General features: G+C 43.0%; 1 protein-coding gene across 1 annotated transcript in view; it reads left to right on the top strand.

The window, feature by feature from the left end:
* The first annotated feature begins 13545 nt into the window (after positions 1–13545).
* The window catches only part of BBS2 (Bardet-Biedl syndrome 2), a 41660-nt gene continuing 32068 nt past the window's right edge, over positions 13546–23137 (top strand). Inside the window, exons 1-2 of the mRNA XM_037815578.1 lie at positions 13546–13836; positions 21961–22188. Coding sequence (XP_037671506.1) covers positions 13720–13836; positions 21961–22188 — 345 coding nt within the window. The 5' untranslated portion in view covers positions 13546–13719. The remainder of the gene's footprint in view (positions 13837–21960; positions 22189–23137) is intronic.

The following is a 23137-nucleotide window of genomic DNA, read 5'->3' as shown; positions in this document are numbered from 1 at the left end:
CCCGTCAACACCATTTAACACTCTGGGCTTGGTGGATGGAGATGAAAGTGGCCGGGTTTTTCATGAATCATGACAAAAAGATAAAGGAGAACAGATTTGTTGATTAAAAAAAAAATTCTTATGTAAATTATATCGACATTTCAAAACCAGAGGCTTATGGCTGCAGGCAGAGAATGTCAGAACATCAGCAGAAATTAATCAAAATGTGTTTCCTTGTGTGAATTGTTTTTGGAAGGCTCTTATGATATTTGAATCCTGGAAGGACCAGATCTTTTCTTTTCTTTTCCTAAAGAGCCTTAAGCATAACTGACTGAAAAAATCTTTGAGTAGCTGAGGACATGATGTACAGCATTGCTTTATTACTGTTTATTTAAAAATTAAGTCTTGGCCCTTGTATGTGTGCACATGGTGATCATTTCCTCATGGTCTCCCTTCCTAGAGGAGACTCTGGCTCATCCATGTTGCCCAGAAATCCCGGACATGGTCCAGTGGTTGTCACGGTGCAAAACAAGAGAAAGAGCCACCACTTCTCAGTGCTTATTAGTGCAAGGTAATATGATCTATTTTGTGTTTTTCAGTGAAAAGCAGTTATGTAGATTGGTCCTACCTACGGGGTGGGATTGATAAAACAGGGTGATATGAGACGGCTATCTGGGCCCAGGACAAGCCTCTTGGGGGTTGGGGGAAAGCATTGAGCTGAGATCTGATGGATATGTCGGAGCCAATCTTGAAGACATCTGGGGGCAGAGCCTTCCAGGAAGAGAACTGCAAGGTGGCATCCTAGGTCCTGCCAAGTGAGTTATACAAGATGTGAATATTGATTTATTTGAATAGACAACCACTCATTTGTCTAATATTTAAAGAGCAGTTACTATACGCCAGGGACTGCTGAAGGTGCTTGGATGATGTTAGGCTGGAACGTTTCTCTGCCAGTGAGCTCCACTGCATAATAGACCTGGCATCTTTCATCCCTGCTGCTCCACACTTATTACTACCACTCGGCTGATTGTGCATCTGGGGTGAAGATCAGGGTGTGTCTGGCCCAACTCCTCTTGAGAGCTGGGTGCCTGCTCCCTGACATGGGGAGAAAGAAGCCTGCCCCCAAGAAGATTTGGTCTACGGTTTTCCAGAGATGGACAAGTCTCTCTGGGGTTCAGGACTAGGAAGTACATTTGTAGCATGCAGAAGTCACATTCTCCACTGTCAACTCTTATCAAGGATAAAGTGGTATTTTAGCATCCATCTGCCTGACTCTGATCTCTCTCTCTTTCTCTTGGGGGGGGGGGGGGTTCCAGTAGAACTCCCCCTCCAGAAGTGAGCAAGACACGTGCAGAGCTTACATTCTAGCGTGGAGAGATAGACAAAAACAAGTAAAGAAACAAAATAAACAAGATAATCTCAGAACGAGATAAATGTGAAGAAAATGGAGGTGGTGATATGAGAGACCCAGGGCTCAGGGCAGGCCGCTCTGAGGAGGGGAGCGTTGAGCTGAGATCTGATTGACATGTTGAAGCCAGTATGTCTGGGGACAAAACATTCCAGGAAGAGGGAACTGTGAGTGTAAAGGCCCAGAAGTGAGACCCACCTTGGTGTGCTAGGATGATTCACAGACCCCAGAATGCTGTAGGCCAAGTAAGGAGTTAGGATTTTATTTGATGTGCCTTGGGAAGCCATTGAAGGATTTTACATATGGGAGTGACATGATTTTTTTTTTGATTAAAACAAATTTTGATCAACTTTTCTGAGGCATAATTTACATGAAATAAAATGTACTTCTTTTAAATGTACTGTTTGATGAGTTTTGATAAATATATACATCTATGTAACCATCTGTCATGGCCCAAGAGGGCTTTTGTAGCCAAAGGACTAAAGAAAGCACCAGACACGTTCTGAGACATGAGCCTTTATGATGGGGCTTACCGACAGGGTGGGAAGTCGAGTCATGTTGCCCTGAATTCGGGAGCTTCTCTGAATGGATTCAGGAGCTGCTCTGAATGGCAGTGTGTTCAGAACTCAACGTGAAAATATTCTGCACTTTGGCAGGGCTGAACAAGCTGGTTACAAGGGCTTGACATTCCAATGGGTATGACAGTATAAAGCATGCTTGCAACATAAGGAGGGATTGATTGTAATCAGTAGGGAGGAGGGGAGGATTATAGATTATCTTATAGATAACAGTATCTCAGGGAGTCTCAGGGAGGAGGTAGATATAGATTACATCTAGCATGGAGGCCAGATTTTACAAGGAGAATAGGTCAAACATTAACTATCCTCAGTCAAGCAAACTGCTGTGTGCAGTCTTGAAGACTCTTGGGGGCCTGGGGTTCCCACACCATCATCACAACACGTCTATCACCTCAAAGAATTCCCCGTGCTCCTTTGCAGTCAGTCCTCCCACCATCACCCTAATCCCCCGCTCCAGGTCAGCATCCCTGTAGGATCTTCACCCAGCGTCCCCTGACGTTATCGTCTTACAGAACCACAGCACATTTGTCAAAACAGACATTAACACTGGTACGACACTATTACCCAAACTACAAACTCTAATAAGATATCACCATTTTTCTCCCTAATGTCCTTTTTCTGCGGCTGACATTTAGTCATCATGTCTCCTTAATCACCTCCGACCAGTGACAGTTTCTCAGCCTGTCCTTGTTTTTCATGACCTAAGCAGTTTTGGGATATTTTGTAGAATGCCCCCCAATTTGGATTTATCTCAAGTCATTTTAGGATTAGAATGGGTTTGTGGTTTTGGGGGAAGAATTCCACAGAGGTGAAGTGCCTTTCTTATCACATCACAGCCGGGACACATGATATTGATATGATTATCACTGGTGTTGTTAATCTTGAACACTTGATTAAAATGCGGTCTGCCAGGTTTCTCCCCTATCGAGCTGTTTTCCTCTTCCCATCCTCTACCATCTATTTGGAAGCGGGTCATTACGTCCCGTCCACACTCCAAGGGCAGGGGAGTTAACCTCCACCTCCTGGAGGAGGGGTATCCACATATATTATTTGGAATTCTTCCTTAGGGAAGATTTGTCCCTTCTCCTGCATTTATTTATTCATTCAATCATTTATTCATAGGGAAACTTTCTTTTTTTAATATGGGAGAAATAACAGCATATTTGTATATTGCTGGGATTGATCCAATACAGAACAAAATACCTTGATCATTTCCTCGGTTTCTTCAATAAGTGTTGAAAGTTTTTTTCACTCTTAGTTTCCACCAGGCATTTTATCAGTTTTTTTAAAAATCTTAATAATATATTTTCTTTAACGCAATATATCTAAAATATTGCCAGTTATTTCAAAATGTAGTCAATATAAGACATAGCCTTCATCTTCATACTAAATCTTCAAAATCCAACATACATTCTACACTGACAGCTCATCTCAATTTGGACTAATCACATTTCAAGGACCCAATAGCTACATGTGCCTAGGGGCTACCACTTTGGGGAGCAAAGCTCAAGAAGTTTTTGAAGCCAGCACAGGGTGGGGCAGTATCCTGGTGATTGTTCATTTCTTTTCTCAGTCTCTTATCTCAGCCATCTTTGCTCCTCCAGGGCTGTGATTCCTGCAAATGTGTGTAGAGGAAGCACCTCGATATAAACTTTGCAGTGCTAATTTTGGATATTTAAGTAAAGCTGAGTGCTGCAGCTGCATATGTTCCTGGAGTGGTGACAGTTCTTCTCCCTTCCCCAGCGTAGTGATGTCATAGTCACATTTTCTTTCTGTGTCTTCTTCATAACGCCTTTCCTGCTGTTTCCTGATCCTCCTCTCTTCTCACCTTTGAATTTCTTAAAATTAAACTTGTAATTTTGAGATAATTGTTAGAGTCATATCCATTTTTTTAACACAGAAGCAGTTCAAAATTTCTTTATAAATCTGTTTAAAAGAGTATAAAAAATTTATTTTTCTTTTGGATTAAGAAAGTTGGGATTAAAATCTAAAAGGACCCCAAAGCTTCCCCAAACCTGATCTGAGAGTTTAAAGTTAGCTACTTAGAGATACAATTCCACGTCACCCGTAGCTCTCACTAGCCTGAAAAGCATCAAATGATTCCCTCCTTTTCCATCTCACTCACATTGCTAACCAGTTTCCCACAATGGCAACATCTTGCAAGATTTTTTTTTTTTTTAAATAATTATTCCAACCCAGCTTAGACTTTCCCATTTGTTCTGCTTCGGTAGCCATCCAGGAGTCTCCTAACAGGACACGACACGGCCGCCGCTGCTGGGTGGTTCCTTTTCTTCTTGCTCAAATCCAGTTGTCCTGCTCTCTGTTGCTAAACAGTTAGCAACCCTGCTAGCATTTTTCAGGGCCTCCCCATACTCTCGTGACGGTCCCCGTTCATACAGGAGGGCAGCCACTCCTCCCCACATGGACAATATAGGCCAATTTGGGATCCTCCCCACAGATTCTCCCTTCCTAGAACTCGTGCCTGCTATGGCTGGTGGCTCTCTGGTCTCCTGCCTGGCTCGCCATCCCACCAAAGAACATGCCAGGCACTTAGACACAAATTTAACAGGATTTGCTAACAGGAGCTAATTTTCTCAGTGGTGGCTGGCCGAGGAAAGATGGAACTTAGTGCTCTGCAAAAGCAGGGGTTGCCAGGGGCTGGTTCACATTCCATAGGGTGTGAGAACAGAGTTTCAGCAGGGTCCTGTGACACAGGGGTCTGGTGATTAATCAACAGTGATCAGGGGAGGGGAGTTTCAATGCTTTGTTTACAATACATTGTTTCATCTCCTGGGGAGGTCTGATGTCTTTTCCCCCACAATACAGATACTTTGGCAAAGTGGGAGAAGAGAGATGGTTAGGAGGCTCTCATGATTGGACAGAACTTTGTACCAGGAGAGAGCACAAGAAGATGAATGGCACTGTCCTTCGGAACAGAGGTGGAGGTGTGCTGTACCCACATGACCCTCCCAGAGAACATGGATGCTCAATCCCAAGGAGAACCTCCTTCAACTGAGGGCAAGTCAAAAGCATTGTGTATGTATCAGTCAGGCTCCTGCAGGAAAGAGAGGGCACAGGTGTTTCCTGGTGGAGAGTTTCAGGAAGGGAGTATAGATGGTGGTGTGGGCAGTGTTACGGGAAACCCAGAGGGATGATGAGGTCCCCAGGGACCAGCACTGTGGAGACTGTTACCGCCCCTGGGGCTGGAGGAGCAAGAGAAGGAGGCGGTGTTGCTAGACCTCAGTGAAGGCTGTAGTCGAGGTAATTACTGAGCATGCGCAGACTGAGGACATGCTAAGTCACAGAGCGTATGTAAAAAAAATGGTGGCCTTAATATGATGATGGGTGTGATTTTTAGTTTTATAATGAGATACAGGTGACTTACAGGTTCAAGTCTATGCTACTACGCATGTCGGGTGGGCCCATTTTGGTCAGATCCAGCTTTGGTTATTAAGATAACTTTGGACTTGGGGTGGGTTAGTTCTGGGCTGACCCAAGGCCCTTCATTAATAAACATAAGGGGCTGTCTTTAGGGATCACAAGACTCCAAAGTCAAAAAACCGGATAAAATGGGTACAAGTTGAGGGTTAGTCACAAGGTTTTACAGTCACAAGAGCATAAGATAAAGGCCATACAATCATTATCAAAGATCAAGGCAGATTTTGGGAAGATGGAGGCATAGAAAGAGGTGGAAGACCTAGTCTCCCCCAGAACAATTCATGAATGAACAAAACAACAGTAAATAACCTGGAATGGTAGCGGGGAGACAAATGTGACTGTACACTCAACATCCACCGACATGAATCGGGAGGAATGCCCGAGACACAGCATAAAATCTGTAAGTAAAACTGTGGACCCGCACTGACAGCCAAGAACCTAGAGCCGGGAGCCCCTCCCTCACGGAAGCCGCTCCGTGCACTTTCTCCGCCGAGCCCCAAGTGAGGTTTTAGTGATAACAGCTCAATACAGACAGCGAATCCTCAACAAGCAGACAGAGGCTTTTGGTGACGGCTGACCTTGGGAGAATCGGGGGACATATTCTGTCTCCCTCTCTCTCTCTCTGTGGAGAAAACCTCGGCTGCTCTCAGCCCACAGGGAGTTGCAGTGGAGACGGCCTCACACAATCTGCATTCTGAGGCGAGCTGAGAGCCCTGCGGCACAGCCAAGCGGCCCAGGGCTTCCCTAGAGGGACGGCGCACACTGATGACGTAGCACGGCATCCCCCTCCGCTGAGGGAGGATCGCGGCTGGGAGGGGGGATCCGCTCGGAGAACCCAGGGGCGCTGCGGCAAGTCCGGTGGTTTATGGGACACCGAGAGAGAGCTGCCCCTCCTCCCTGACCACCTGTGCACGCGCCCCACATTCAGGGCGGGCGACTCCAGCAGCGCGCCCAGGCTGAGTTCTCCAACTGAACATACAAGAATCATTTCCCCACACTACTGACTGGAGGGATATAGGTGGTTCACAGACGCCATCTGCTGGTTACCTAGAGAAAGTTCACGTCACCAAGCTGTGTCGCTGAAAAATTAGATCGATATCCTTTAAGAACCCTATCAAGCAAAACAAATGCCAAGAGGCCAAAACAACAGAAAATCTTAATGCATATGATAAAACCAGATGATATGGAGAATCCAGTTCCAAACACACAAATCAAGATTTCAGAAGAAATGTCATTCCTCGCAAAATTAATTAAAGAGGTACAATCAAAGAATGAAAACATGGCAAAGGATTTAAAGGACATCAAGAGGACCATGGCCCAGAATATAAGCACCACAAAAAAGACCCTAGAAGAGCATAAAGAAGACATTGCAAGAGTAATTAAAAAAATAGAAGATCTTATGGAAATAAAAGAAACTGTTGGCCAAATCAAAAAGACTCTGGATACTCACAATTCAAGACTAGAGGAAGCTGAACAACATCTCAGTGTCCTAGACATCCACAGAACAGAAATGAAAGAATAAAAGAAAGAATGGAGAAAAAAATTGAAAAAATTGCAATGGATCTCAGGGATACAATAGATAAAATAAAACGTCCAAACTTAAGACTCATTGGTGTCCCAGAAGGGGAAGAGAAGGGTAAAGGTCTAGAAAGAGTATTCAAAGAAATTGTTTGGGAAAACTTTCCCAACCTTCTACACAATATAAACACACAAAGCATAAATGCCCAGCGAACTCCAAATAGAATAAATCCAAATAAACCCACCCCAAGACATATTCTGATCAGACTCTCAAATACTGAAGAGAAGGAGCAAGTTCTGAAAGCAGCAAGAGAAAAGCAATTCACCACATACAAAGGAAACAATATATGACTAAGTAGTGACCACTAAGTGGCCACTATGGAGGCAAGAAGGCAGTGGCATGACATATTTAAAATTCTGAGAGAGAAAAATTTCCAGCCAAGAATACTTTATCCAGCAAAACTCTCCTTCAAATTTGAGGGAGAGCTTAAATTTTTCACAGACAAACAAGTGCTGAGAGACTTTGCCAATAAAAGACCTGCCCTACTTCAGATTCTAAAGGAAGCCCTACCAACAGAGCGACAAAGAAAGGAGAAAGAGATATAGAGAATTTTAACAGACATATATAGTACCTTACATCCCAGATCACCAGGACACTCATTTTTCTCTAGTGATCACAGATCTTTCCCCAGAAGGGACCATAAGCTGAGACATAAAACAAGCCTCAAGAAATTTGAAAAAAAAAAAAAAAAAAATTGAATATACTCAAAGAACATTCTCCAAACACAATGGAATACAAATAGAAGTCAATAATTTTTGAACTATAACTCCACTAGTTACTTCCTACATGATAAAAAATACACAAACTCTAAGGACAAATCAATGGTTTTTGAACTCAATGTAAAATATGTAATTTTAGACAACTATATAAAGGTGGGGGAATGAAGGAGTATAGGAACATAGTTTATGTGCCCTATTGAAGTGAAGGTGGTATCAAAGAAAAACAAGATTGATAGGGTTAATTTTAAGCCCCACAGTAAACACAAAGAAATTATCAGCGAATATAACCATAGAGATGAAAAGTAGAGTCTGGATTAAGAGAAATGGGGGAAGGGGCAATGGGAAGTTAAGAAAGGAGTATAGGGTTGCTGTTTGAGGTGAAGGGAAATTTCTAGTAATGGATGGTGGGAAAGAGCATAACATCATTCTAAATGTGATTAATCCCACTAATGGAAGGCTAGGAAAGGGGCGGTATGGGAAGATTTAGGCTGTATATATGTTTCCACAATTGAAAAAAGAAAAAAAAAAAAGACAGTCTAACTAGACGATAATTGAATGCTAAGGATGAACTTGGATGGGATTGGAGGGTGGAGGACAGGTGGCTCGAAGGAACACAGTTTAGACATAAGGAAAAGGAAATATAGAATGTAAGCATTGTATCATTGTTGAATCTCTTATACTTCTTAGCTGGGCTTAACGGAATTACATAAAAGAATGTTCTTGTTCATGAGGAGTACATACGTGAATTATAGTGGATGTTCAAGGATGTGTGCAGCTAACTCTCATATATTCAGAAGACAGAGAAATATATGATGAATAATAGATAGGGAGGGAAAGAAATAATGATGTGACAGCATGTTAAAGTTGGTGGATTAAGCTATTGGGGGAGGGGAGTCAGGGTATGATGGAATTCTGTGTATGGGGCTAGTATTGTTTTTGCAACTATTCATGTAACTTTGAATTTATTTCAAAAAAAAAAAAATCAAGGCAGCTGGATTACAGTTTACGTTTCAGGTATTTCCCTCTGTCTACTCTAATATACCAGAAAGCAAAAAGGAATATCTACATAATGATTCAGTAATCATAATCATAATCATAATCATCCCTTAAATCCTAACTTCTCCATTACATAATGAGAGACCACTGGTCGCTCAGATGGCAAGGAAATTGGCTGCGACCACAGGAGATGAGGCAGAGGCTCCTCGCCCACTGCTCTGGCGTCACTAAGCCTCCCTGGTTCAGATGGGCATCATAGGTGGGGGGTGGGACGGTTCGGGCGAGTGGGGGCTGGTTCCCAGCACTGACTGCGGTGGCGTTTCCTCACCCCCACGGCCCACAGCAGACATCACAGGGTTACCAGGAATTCCAGAAGGGAGTCAGGAGATGAAAGAGCAAAGGATGGAACACAGTGGAGGGCTGCTTGTGAAGTGAAGCCGGGGTGAAGGGTTCCCTCAGAGCCCGGCTCTGAGCCCCAGGCTTTGCACCCCCCCCAGCCCCCAGCCCCCCAGCTCTTCTCTGGATTGGGGCGGGATCCTAAAGGCCATTTTCCTTCAACCCTCCCTTAAGGGAACTTCCTTAGGGAGTTTGGGGAAACTGAGACTGGAGTCTTTTATGGGCAGATTTTGTGGCAACGGGGGTGGGACGAGACTGGAATTCACAGAAAGCCCCCACCCTTCCGCTATTACAATTAAAAAAAAAAGATTATTACAAATGAAACGAGTTTGCTGTAAAAAACAGCAACCACCACAGCGTACAAAGAAAGCGGCCCAAGCGCTTCACCAGCTGGGGCCCCTGCCCCAGTCCGCTCCCCCGAAGTAAGCGCTGCGCCCGCGGGGCTCTCCAGGGCCCTCTCGCCCCGCTCCCTCCGGGCGCTCTCTCCCGCCCCGACCGCCGCGGTCCTCCACTCCCGCACACCCTCTAGCGGAGGTGCTTCGCCTGCGCGCGGGAGGACCGGGCGGGGCAGCGGCAGGCGGGAGGTGTGGCCCTAAAATCAGGATCTAAACTCCCGGTCCCGACGGTGGTCCCGCCCGACCATAACCAGCTGGGTTGGTTTTCTGAGCCCAGGGCTGAACGCGGACTGGGAGCAGTGCTACCTGCTCAAAGAAAAGGACACCACTTTTATCACAATAGCGGCCCTGACAAGTCAAAGGCAGCCTTTAAGCTTAGAGGTAATGGCAGTAACAACCATTTCTGGAAGCTCGTATTAAGTGCCAGGCACTGCTTTAAGCCCTTTATTAGTTCATCTAATCTTCAAAATGGCAGTCCCCCAAAGTACTACTACTATTTCTCTTTTCTAGAAGAGCCTGCAGGCACTCAGGAGGCTCGCCCCAGGAGGCAGTGTGTGCAGTGGTTAGAAACTCAGACTGTGGGGCCCGAAAGCCCGGGTTTGCCCTCCTGGCTCCACTTACCAGCTTGGTAAATTATATATCCTCCCGTGACTCAGTCTCCTCTCTTTTAAAATGGGGATAATGACAGTATTGCCCTCAGAGGGTGGCTGTGAGAATAAAATGAGTAAGTGTGTGGCAAGTGCCTGGCACACAGAAGGCATTCTATAAAGGAGAGCATTATCAGTAAATAATATCAAGTCTCAGCTACTGAGTGATGGAGGAGAAATTTGGACACAAGTCTGCTTGCTGTTGAGAACTGAGGGTTTAACTGCTATGTAGCGCTGCATCCCTGGAGCCTCTTTCCCCTGGGGCTGGGTCTTCAGGATCCCCAGCTCTCACTGATGAGAAGATGACAAGTGCCCCCTCTGGAAAGCCAGTGATTCCTGGGGGTCATTTGGGAGTGGTGTCCAGAAGACCTGGGATTGGGCAGGCAGGGGTCAGCTCTGGGTCAGCTTCTCCTGGCTGTCATTCCTTTCTCCTCCTCGGAAAGCTTCCACCTGCACTGCCCTTATCAGTATTTGGCAGGAGGAGGGGGGTTTTCTACCCTTCTGGGGAGCCTTACTGAATCTAATTAGGGTGATAATTCAGACTCAAATACCACCCATATACAAGTGCTATGCATCAGTGAGACACTGCAATATTTGTCCTTATGTGTCTGTCTTATTTCACTCAACATAGTGCCCTCAAGGTTTCTTCATCAACCCATTTTTTTTAAGACAGTTTTGTTCACACACCATACATCCCATCCTAAGTAAACAATCGATGGTTCCCTGTATAGTCACGAATTTGTTTTCACCACCATCACCACTGTCTATATAAGAACATCTCCATGTCTTCCACAATGAAGGAGAGAGTCAAAGAAGGTAGAGAGACTAAGAAGAAAGAGAAAAGAATGAGAAAGAGAGAAAAAACATAACAGCTACAAAGCACCAAAAGGAAAGACAGCATTAAACTAAAGTAGGATAAAGAGTCAGACAACATCACCAATACCATGAGTCCCATACCCTTCCCTCATATCCCTTCCCCCCCCCCCATATGCATTTAGCTTTGGTATATTACCTTTGTTATATTAAAGGAAGCATAATAAAATGTTTCTGGTAAAAAAAAAAAAACAAAAAAAACACAAGTGCTATGATTGCTGGGGCACTGCTGAAAGCATAAAGTGTAGCTACCTCCTAAGTGTGGGTGAAACAGTGAGAGAGGCCCTCGGATGTGACTCCCTGGAGTGGTGATGTCCAACCTGAGTCTTTCAGATGAGAGGGAGTGACAGGTGCAGTGAGGGGAAGGACGTCCAGGACAGAGGGCACAGTGTGAGCCAAGGCAGAGAAGCTGGGAACAGCTTCTGAGAAGGAATCGATTTTGAGGCCAGAGGAGGCAAAAGATGAGACTGCAAGTGTTGGTGATGATGATGATAATGATGATCATTGTATTTTACAGATGGGAAGAACAGTTGCAAAGCCACAGGCCACCAAGTCATTACCTAGAGTAAGAGAGGTTTGGCCAGGAAGATGGAGGCCAAGACCAGCCTTACCTGGAAATCCCGTAGTCCCCGGACTTGTCAGCTTGCTAAAGAGTAGAATCCAAACTCCTTGCTGGGGTCCACAAGCCCTAGGTGACCTGGTCCTTGTTGACCTCTTTCCTTCTCACTCACTAGGCTCCTGCCACATCGTCTTCTTTCTGATCTTCAAACATACCCAACATGGGCATTTGTCCTTGCTGTTCCCTCTGTTTGGAATGCCTTCCCCCCACATTTTCTAATGACTGCCACTTTCCTATCAAAAAAGCTCTTGGCTCAAATGATACTTCCTCCTAGATGCCTTCCCTGAGCCCTATCACATCAGCCTGATCTCTGACAAAATTATCTTATTTGTTTTCATATTTAATATCTGTTGCTCTCCCCCACTTTAGGATGTAAACTCCATGAGGGCAGAAATTATGCCTTTCTTGTTCATTGCTGTATCCTTAGCTCCTGGATCACTGCACATGAAGAACCTCAATGTTTGTCAGAAAAATGAAGGGCTTAAAATGATCTCTACTGGAGATTTATTCCCTTAAAACTGTTCTGGGGAGAGGTGGCCTATCAAGCCATGACCAGCACAGTAGAGTTGAGTCAGTGAACTTAGGACTGTATAGGTAGTGTCTTGGGTCTGAAAGAAGGGACTTTGCAAAGTTCTAATGGGCAAGGGCATACGGATGGAGCCAGAGCACTTTCCATTACAGGGCTGGTCAGGAAGCCCATGCAGGACTGTGGTGTCTAGACAGATGCCAGAAGAGGGGGTGGGGTGGGACAGAAAGGGGCAGAGAGAACTCAGAATCAGGGCATTGACTCAGGTCAAGACCCTCCAATTTAATCCTTTGGCATTATCTCCAGAAGAGGTTATAACAAGTCACAAGTACTCTGGCAGGCTTGAAAAAAGACGCTCATTTGTACAGTGTATTTGAAAGTGCAAATATCAAGAATATTTCCAAACTAATCTTTCAGGACCTACCTGCAATATCTGTAACATAACAGTTCTGTTATTTTTCCTCCTGCTAGCACTTTGCTTCCAGGACACCATACTCACCTGGTTCTACTTTCTCACTGGCTTCTCCTTCTTAGTCTCCTCTGTTGGTTCCTGCTCACCTCCCTCCCCTTAAATGTCTATTTCTAGAAGGCAGCCAGAGTGAACCCTAAGGGCCTTTGCACCTGAATTACCTCTGTTGCAACACTTTTGCTCAAGCCTGGCTTCCTCAATTCCTTCAGGTCTTTGCGGAATGTCACTGAGTCAGTGACCACCCTATTTAAAACTGCACCCCCCCAACCCTCTATCCTCTCTTCTCTCCCTTAATCATCTCTATAGTGCTTACCACCAATTGACCTACAACTGTATGTTTAGTGCTTGTCTCCCTTCTCTTTTGTTTACTGCTACGTCTCTATTGTCTAGAACAGTGTCCGACACATAGTAGAAACAAACATTTCTTGGATGGTCACAACTTTTGATTATGCATGTTTGTATTTTTAAATACATTGGGAATCTTGCTCCAGACTCCTTAAACCCGAGGATCTAGAGCATTATTATTATTGTTGTTGTTGTTATTGAGGGGACTGGTTTTCTTAATGCTTAACGACGGTGGTTCGCATTGACGTAACGGCTAATGCAAGGGATAGAGCAGGCACTCAAATATTCCTCGAAGGAATGGCCCTTTGGGGTGGGTATTAGTGTGTGGAGTCTGAAGGGATGCAGCTTGGTTGTCGTGCTAGAAGGGGGGGGATCCCTGGAGGTGCACTGTAGACACATCCATCGTAGACGCATTAGTTTGGCGTGGAAACTCAAGTATGTAAGTAAAGGCAGCAAGAAACACGACTGGGTCGCCCAAATGAACCAAGCGCTGAGACCCAACTGCGCATCCGCACAGGGCGCTGGGCGGGGCCTGCGCAATCGCAGAAGGCACTGGGTGGGTTTGCGCAGCCGCAAAAAGTACCGGCGGCAAGAAGGCGACTTGCGCCCGGTTCCCGTTTCATACCCGGCCCGAGGCTGGGGACGGGCTGCTCTTGTTCGGGGGCTCCTGGCTGAGACGGGTGAGGCCGGCTCCGCTGCTGCGGCCACTGGGCACTAGCCTTCCTCCTTTGAGCCTTTGAGCCACTGTCATCATGCTTTTGCCCGTGTTCACCCTGAAACTGCGCCACAAAATCAGCCCCCGCATGGTGGCCGTAGGACGCTACGACGGGACCCACCCGTGCTTGGCGGCCGCCACCGAAGCAGGCAAGGTAACCGCTCCCAGCCTCACGGAGCCGGACCCCGCGGGCCCTAGGACCTCCGCGAGCCGCGCCCCTGTGATCCCGCCCTTCATTCTCTGGTCCCGCCCCCCGCTGAGGTTGCCCGGCAACCGGTGGTCACCGGGTAGCTGTCTGTCGTACGAAGAATAATCGAGTCTACCTCCAACGTCTTTTCTGATCGGTTAACCCTTTCTTTTCGTCAGGCACTTAGACACGGACAGTGTTGGAGGCCCTATACAGAGAGGGAAACTGAGGTCCCGAGAAAAGGAGGGGCTTGGTTAGGGTTAGCAGGGGTAGCAGACCCCAGACTCAAGCCCAAGGTCTCTAGCTATCACTCTGGAACTCCTTTCACCGTCTCACACTTTACTGTAAAGTAAAACAACTTTACAGGAAGTTAAAACAAACAAACAAAAAAAACCCAAAGATACCTAAATTAAATGATTCAAATTGTACTTTTTATCCATGTCTTTTTTCCGTAATTTATTCACTAAATAGTTATTAGGTGCTTGCTATGTGCCAGGTACTGTACCAGCCGCGGGAGTCACACAGATGAAAAAACATGGTTATTCAATACTCACCTGAATTTTAGTAAATGTCTGCTTTGTGCTAGCTGTTGGGAGTTCAGAGATAAAACTGGAGTCCCTGCTTTCAGAAAACTTACAGATCCAAAAGTGCATCAGACAAGGCAAATCAAAGCACTATGTATTGATGGAGGCATACCCAAAGTACATGGAATACAGTGAGACCAAAGATAACTAACAGATACAAAGCCTTATTATGTGAATTATCTTGGCATCCTTGCTACAAGCCAAGGGCAGCAGTGTAGCCCAGGGTGTTGGGTCCTGGCTCCAGTACCTACTAATTTTGTGATCTTGGGCAAGCTGTTCATAGTAGTATCCACCACTTAGCATTGTTATTAGGATTAGATAAGTTAATACATGTTAAGTGTTTGGCATATAGGAAGTGCTCAATAATTATCAGCAGTTATTAATTTCTTTTTGTTACTCTGACTTTACTGATTAGAAACAGTGGTTCAGAGAGAAATTAAAAGTAGTGCCTGAGGCCACTAAACTACAGCATGGAATTGAGACTAGAATGTATATTCTCTGATCCATGGTGGTTTTAATGACCTAGCATTTGCATAATGCTTTATAATTTTCAAAATACTTCACCTATGTTCTGTTTTCTGTCATAAGATACATCTTGGGATACTTAAGTAAAAAGAAGTGATTCCGTTTTTTAAGTAGTATAATGGCGTAAAGCACTTAGCACAGTGTCTGGCACACAAAAAAGTTAGTTGTTATTGTTAGGAGGCGCTGACAAATGCCAACAGGAAATTCGTGTTGGTTGTGCTGTAGGCATTTGGCAGCTAAATGAATGGTCTGAGAAGGTCCCATTGATACTTGCTTGGCCCCAGTTTATTAAGGATTTACTGTGTGCTGGCCACTGTTCTTAGTTCTGCAGGTACAGTGCTGAATATGATGCATAAGCCTCTTCTCTCTCTCTTGGAGCTTACATTTGAGAGTGGGGGAACAAAGCAGTTAACAGAAACTTGATGCATATAATGTAATGTCTCCATAGGAGAAAAATAAAACAGGGTTAAGGGATGGGGGTGAGGGGAGATTGCTATTTTAGACATGGTGGTGGTCAGACAGGCCTCTCATAAGCTAACGTTTGATCAGAGGTTTGAAGGAAATGAGGAGACAAGTCCTGCAAACATCTGGGGTCACTGCCTATCTGGCCGAGAGCTCAGCGAAAGCAAAGGCCTTGAGGTGGAGATATGCTTGGTGCATTCCAGGAACACAAGCAGGCTGTGGGGGCTGGAATGGAATGAGGGAGGTGGAGAGTTATCCAGGGGCCACGTAGGCCAAGGTAGAGACCTTGGTTTTCTTTCTTTTTTTTTTTTTTTTGTCTTTTATATGTTGGATTTATTAACTTTTAAAAATTGTACAAAAAGCACATGTACATGAGTTAAAAACAAGGGAAATGTAGGATGTTAAAAAAGATATACAGAAGAAATCTCGGACATGAAACTAAAAATTCCATTTTGTGACTCAAAACAAAAAGGTAGTTCTCTTATTAAAAGAGTGTTACATATATATATATATATATATATATATATATATATAGTCGTCTTAATTACCATTTTCAATGGCTACATAATGTCCATAATTTATTTAGGTTTATTCCAGCTTAAACATTTATTACTTTTATTGCTAGAGAGGTTAAACATTTTCCACATATTTGTTTACCAGTTTTATTTTCTTATGCAAATAATCTGTTGATTCCTTTTGTCTATCTTCTGAGGTTGTGATGTTGACTTTCATTAACTTTTTTTTTTTTTTTTTTTTAATCATCATTTTATTGAGATATATTCACATACCACGCAGTCATACAAAACAAATTGTACTTTCGATTGTTTACAGTACCATTACATAGTTGTACATTCATCACCTAAATCAATCCCTGACACCTTCATTAGCACACACACAAAAATAACAAGAATAATAATTAGAGTGAAAAAGAGCAATTGAAGTAAAAAAGAACACTAGGTACCTTTGTCTGTTTGTTTGCTTCCCCTACTTTTCTACACATCGATCCATAAACTAGACAAAGTGGAGTTTGGTCCTTATGGCATTCCCAATCCCACTGTCACCCCTCATAAGCTACATTTTTATACAACTGTCTTCGAGATTCATGGGTTCTGGGTTGTAGTTTAATAGTTTCAGGTATCCACCACCAGCTACCCCAATTCTTTAGAACCTAAAAAAGGTTGTCTAAAGTGTGCGTAAGAGTGCCCACCAGAGTGATCTCTCGGCTCGTTTTGGAATCTCTCTGCCACTGAAGCTTATTTCATTTCCTTTCACATCCCCCTTTTGGTCAAGAAGATGTTCTCCATCCCACGATGCCGGGTCTACATTCCTCCCCGGGAGTCATATTCCACGTTGCCAGGGAGATTCACTTCCCTGGGTGTCTGATCCCACGTAGGGGGGAGGGCAGTGATTTCACCTTTCAAGTTGGCTTAGCCAGAGAGAGAGGGCCACATCTGAGCAACAAAGAGGCATTCAGGAGGAGACTCTTAGGCACAAATACAGGGAGGCCTAGCCTCTCCTTTGCAGCAACCGTCTTCCCAAGGGTAAAACTTATGGTAGAGGGCTCAACCCATCAAACCACCAGTCCCCTATGTCTGTGGTCATGTTAGCAACCATGGAGGTGGGGTAGGCGAATACCCCTGCATTCTCCACAGGCTCCTCAAGGGGGCACTACATCGTTTTTTTTTTTTTTTTTTTTTTTATCCTTGTTTGTCTTTTTTCTTTTTTTCTTTTTTTTTTAACTTTCCCTTCTTTTTTCAAATCAACTGTATGAAAAAAAAAGTTAAAAAGAAAACAAACATACAATAAAAGAACATTTCAAAGAGACCATAGCAAGGGAGTAAGAAAAAGACAACTAACCTAAGATAACTGCTTAACTTCCAACATGTTCCTACTTTACCCCAAGAAAGTTACATACTATAGCAACATTTCAGTGAACTTGTTCCTACTACATCCATCAGAAATTAACAGACCATAGTCATTTCTGGGCATCCCCAGAACGTTAAATAGCTTATCTGTTCTTCTTGGATTATTGTTCCCCCTTCCTTAATTGCTCTCTACTGCTAGTTCCCCTACATTCTACATTATAAACCATTTGTTTTACATTTTTCAAAGTTCACATTAGTGGTAGCATATAATATTTCTCTTTTGTGCCTGGCTTATTTCGCTCAGCATTATGTCTTCAAGGTTCATCCATGTTGTCATATGTTTCACCAGATCGTTCCTTCTTACTGCCGCGTAGTATTCCATCGTGTGTATATACCACATTTTATTTATCCACTCATCTGTTGATGGGCATTTGGGTTGTTTCCATCTCTTGGCAATTGTGAATAATGCTGCTATGAACATTGGCGTGCAGATATCTGTTCGTGTCACTGCTTTCCGATCTTCCGGGTATATCCCGAGAAGTGCAATCGCTGGATCGAATGGTAGCTCTATATCTAGTTTTCTAAGGAACTGCCAGACTGACTTCCAGAGTGGCTGAACCATTACGCAGTCCCACCAACAATGAATAAGAGTTCCAATTTCTCCACATCCCCTCCAGCATTTGTAGTTTCCTGTTTGTTTAATGGCAGCCATTCTAACCGGTGTTAGATGGTATCTCATTGTGGTCTTAATTTGCATCTCTCTAATAGCTAGTGAAGCTGAACATTTTTTCATGTGTTTCTTGGCCATTTGTATTTCCTCTTCAGAGAACTGTCTTTTCATATCTTTTGCCCATTTTATAATTGGGCTGTCTGTGCTATTGTCATTGAGTTGTAGGATTTCTTTGTATATGCAAGATATCAGTCTTTTGTCAGATACATGGTTTCCAAAAATTTTTTCCCATTGAGTTGGCTGCCTCTTTACCTTTTTGAGAAATTCCTTTGAGGTGCAGAAACTTCTAAGCTTGAGGAGTTCCCATTTATCTATTTTCTCTTTTGTTGCTTGTGCTTTGGGTGTAAAGTCTAGGAAGTGGCCTCCTAATACACGGTCTTGAAGATGTTTTCCTACATTATCTTCTAGGAGTTTAATGGTACTTTCTTTTATATTGAGATCTTTGGTCCATTTTGAGTTAATTTTTGTGTAGGGGGTGAGGTAGGGGTCCTCTTTCATTCTTTTGGATATGGATATCCAACTCTCCCAGCCCCATTTGTTGAAAAGACCATTATGGCTCAGTTCGGTGACTTTGGGGGCCTTATCAAAGATCAGTCGGCCATAGATCTGAGGGTCTATCTCTGAATTCTCAATTCGATTCCATTGATCTATATGTCTATCTTTGTGCCAGTACCATGCTGTTTTGGCAACTGTGGCTTTATAATAAGCTTCAAAGTCAGGGAGTGTAAGTCCTCCCACTTCGTTTTTCTTTTTTAAAGTGTCTTTAGCAATTCGAGGCATCTTCCCTTTCCAAATAAATTTGATAACTAGCTTTTCCAAGTCTGCAAAGTAGGTTGTTGGAATTTTGATTGGGATTGCATTGAATCTGTAGATGAGTTTGGGTAGAATTGACATCTTAATGACATTTAGCCTTCCTATCCATGAACATGGAATATTTTTCCATCTTTTAAGGTCCCCTTCTATTTCTTTTAGTAGAGTTATGTAGTTTTCTTTGTATAGGTCTTTTACATCTTTGGTTAAGTTTATTCCTAGGTACTTGAGACCTTGGTTTTCATACCGAGTATGTTGGGAAACCACTGCGGGTTTGATACAGTGGGTGATGGGATCTGATTTATGTTTTAGGTAAAGGATAACTGGCTTCCATGTGGAGGAGGTACTGCAAAGGGAGTGCAGGGCACTGAGGGTTAGGAGTGGAAGCAGGAAAACCAGGCAGAAGTCTCAATGGAAGCCCTTACATTAGCATGTGATCTAGAGTGGGAGGCAGGAACACTGGATTCTAGGTCTGTTTCTGAAAATGCCCCACACTCCACCCAAAGTGTCCTATGTCATTGGATACTTTGTGTTCAGAACTTTAAACAAATCTGGAAAGTTCTGACCTGATCTTTTATCTTGAGACTTTAAAATGTGTGTGTGTGTGTGTGTATATATATATATGGAAAGAAACTGGTAATATTTTATGATCCATGTAATGCATAAATATATTCTCCTTTAAAAACAAATATTACAGGTAAGGCTTCTCCACTGGGTTCCATAACTCTTGAAGAATGACTGGAAACTGTTGAGAAGAAGCTGTTGACTTACTGGGATCTGGTCTCTGAGCCTGAGCAAGGATATTTTGCAAAGGGGTTTCTTCCAAGATGAACATAAGTGCTTTCCTTGGAGACATTTTTCTTCTCACTATGGAGCTGGCCAGGGTAGGGTGGGAGGTGTCAGTTGAATTTATATTGTCAGCAGCACCGTCTCAGCTCAACCAAATATTGTGTGAACTTCAGCCAGGCCTTTGGAAGGAAACTCAAAAATAGACCTGGAAATGGGTCATTCATCTGTGGCTGGGCTTGGTTCTTTCCCTGCCTGGAGGGACAGGTGGGCCTCCCTGGGGACTCGTCTGCCTGCAGTGAGCAGGAGGGGAGCTGGGGAGAAGTCAGGCTCCTGGGACTGCTGTTGCCTTTGGCAACAGACCCCGAACTCTTTCCATTCCAGTAACAATGAATATGGTGTCCATATGTTATCTTCCCTCCTGTTCTTTCTCAGCATATTTAATTACTAGAAGCCACTCTTAGAATTCTTTTGTTCAGCCGAGAACTGTTACTAGAGGAAGTGTGGTGTGGTGGCTAGAGCACAGGGTCTGGAGCCAGAGAGCAGGCTTCATGCCTCAGCCCTGCAGTTTCCTGGGACTTCAGTTTCCTTATCTGCAAACTGGGGGCTGTTGTGAGGATCAGTTGTAATAACATTTGTAAAAGCATGTTGTAAGGAGCTATACAAGTGAGAACTATTACTATTATGGGAACACGAATACTATATTCAGTAGTGACATACCTTTTCTATATTTTCTAGTCAATTCTTTTGAAAATTGCTTTTAGATCAATAGGCTACCTTGTTTAAGTAATAATTTAAAACCAATCCTGCCTGGTTACGTCTCCCGAGAGTGAATCTGGACCCGACGTCGTTGGATTGAGAACATCTTCTTGACCAAAAGGGGGATGCCAAATGAAACGAAACAAAGTTTCTGTGGCTGAGAGATTTCACACGGAGTCGAGAGGTCACTCTGGTGGGCACTCTTACGCACTCTATAGATAACCCTTTTTAGGTTTTAATGTATTGGAATAGCTAGAAGTAAATACCTGAAACTATCAAACTGCAACCCAGTAGCCTTAACTCTTGAAGACAGTTGTATGACAATGTAGCTTACAAGCGGTGACAGTGTGATTGTGAAAGCCTTGTGGATCACACTCCCTTTATGGTGTATATGGATGGATGAGTAGAAAAATGGGGACAAAAACTAAATGAAAAATAGGGTGGGGAGGATGATTTGGGTGTACTTTTTTACTTTTATTTTTTATTCTTATTTTTACTTTTTCTGGTATAGGAAAATGTTCAAAAACTAGATTGGGGTGATGAATGCACAACTATATGATGATACCATGAACAGTTGATTGTACACCACGGATGATTGTATGATATGTGAATATATCTCAATAAAACTGAATTAAAAAAATAAAAAAATTACCAACCAACAAACAAAAACTAATCCTGCTTGATTTATACCAAAGGGGTGAAATTGTCGCTTAAAATTCCCAAATTCTAGTTTGTTGTTTCACAACCTTATTTTCGTATCATTCCCTGTGGAGGTTTTTTTTAGGTAATGAAAATTTCCCCAATGAAATTTTAATACCACAGATAAACTGTTTGTTTGTGTACTCTGGTCCTTGGGAGGCCACAAACCATTCTCATATTCCCTTCCACCTCAATCTTCCTTCCTTGGGAACAATATTGCCACTATTGAGAATGGGTGTTTCAGCCCAAACCTCTTCCTTACAGATGAAGCCTGGGGGAACACTGAGATGATTATATTTATGATGGTTGAGATGCTGAATTAATTATCTTTGGCCTAACTGATTCTCTATTTTACTACTCCAGACTATGGAAGCCTTCAAAAAGCTTGATCTGTATGACTCAGTTTAACTTTGTAAAACAGATTTATCAACTACCAGAGTATTTTAAGGGTTAAAAAGTGAATTTATTAGGTGTTTGGATGACAGATCTAAAGGAAATGTTAATCTTCTTGGTATTTAGTGATCACATTGTAGCTGGTAGCAGATTTGTCTAGGCTGAGCAGGAAAAGGCTAGTTTGTAAGTGCTCTCACATCCTGCTGTTGGGTAGTATGTAAGCTGCCCTGGAAAGCAACAACTAGATCTCGCTTACTACCCAATTCTTTTAGGAGACTAAGAACCCCTGGATTTTCAAGTTCATGACTGAAAGCTAGCCATGCACAGAACCGGGTGTGAGTATTTTAAGCTTTGTAGGTGATTGAAGTGACTTCTTGTTCATGTTGATGTCTGTTAATAACCCATTAAAAAAAAAGTTTGATGTTAATCTCACAGTTTTGGTATTTTCAGGGACTCTGTTTGACTGTTTTTTTTTTAGGTTTTTATTCACAATCCTCATACCCGGAACCAGCATTTCGGCGCATCCAGGGTCTTCCAGAGTCCGTTGGAGTCTGATATTTCTCTTCTCAACATTAACCAGGCGGTCAGCTGCCTGACCGCAGGAGTGCTGAACCCTGAGCTTGGCTACGACACTCTGCTAGTGGGGACACAGACTAATCTTTTGGCTTACGACGTCTACAATAATTCAGATTTGTTCTACAGAGAGGCAAGTATACCCCTTAATAACCATAGGTCCCATTGCTCAATAATGTCTGTTTTTTTTCAAGCTTAAAGACATCATTTATTTTGGTTTGTTTACTTTGTGACTATTGTAGTATAGTTAAACAATATGGAGATTTTGCCATTTATATCTGCTTTATGTCCTTGGAATTTACTTGGCTAACCACTTGTTAACTACTTGGTGAGCTCCAGCTTATCTTTTCTAGGTTTCTCTGTTCCACCATCTAAGATCTCCTATTGGAAGTTCAGCCAAAAGCCAGGAAGCCAGCAAATAGGCCCCCTGGTGGCCTTGCGTTGAAGTTTAGCACAAAAGTTTATAGGAGAAGCTGTTTCGGTAGCTTGCTGTCTACAACTACTTGGATATCTATTAATACCTAAGTAATTCATACTTATTACAGAAAAGAAGGTAAAGCCAAAAGAAAAAAATTACCCTCATTTTTTCATCAGGAGATAACACTGTTAACCTCTTATGAATTTATTTATCCAAACTTTTTACTAAATATATATGAATGAATTTTTTTTTTTTTAACAAACTGGGATCATACTATATACATGTAATCTTTTACTTTAAAAAAAAAAAAACCTTAATAAGATAGTCACAGCTCATACAATTCACCTAAAGTGTACAATGTAATAATTTTTAGTTTGTTTACTGAGTTTTGCAGCCATCACCACAATTGATTTTAGAAAATTTACATCACTCTATAAGTAACCTTGTACCCATTAGCAGTCACTCCCAATTTCCCTACAATATCCCAACCCTAGAAACCACTAATCTACTTTTTGTCTCTATAGATTAGCCTGTTCTGGACATTTCCAAAATGGAATCATCCATTTTATGTCCTTTGTTTCTGGCTGTTTTCACTTTGCATAATGTTTCATCCATTTTGGAGCATGTATCAGTATTTCAATCTTTTTTATGGCCAAATAGTATT

This window comes from Choloepus didactylus, chromosome 22, assembly GCF_015220235.1.
Source record: "Choloepus didactylus isolate mChoDid1 chromosome 22, mChoDid1.pri, whole genome shotgun sequence".
Classification (NCBI taxonomy): domain Eukaryota; kingdom Metazoa; phylum Chordata; class Mammalia; order Pilosa; family Megalonychidae; genus Choloepus; species Choloepus didactylus.
The sequence above is the reverse complement of the archived record's forward strand: the minus strand, read 5'-3'. Positions and strand labels throughout refer to the sequence as shown.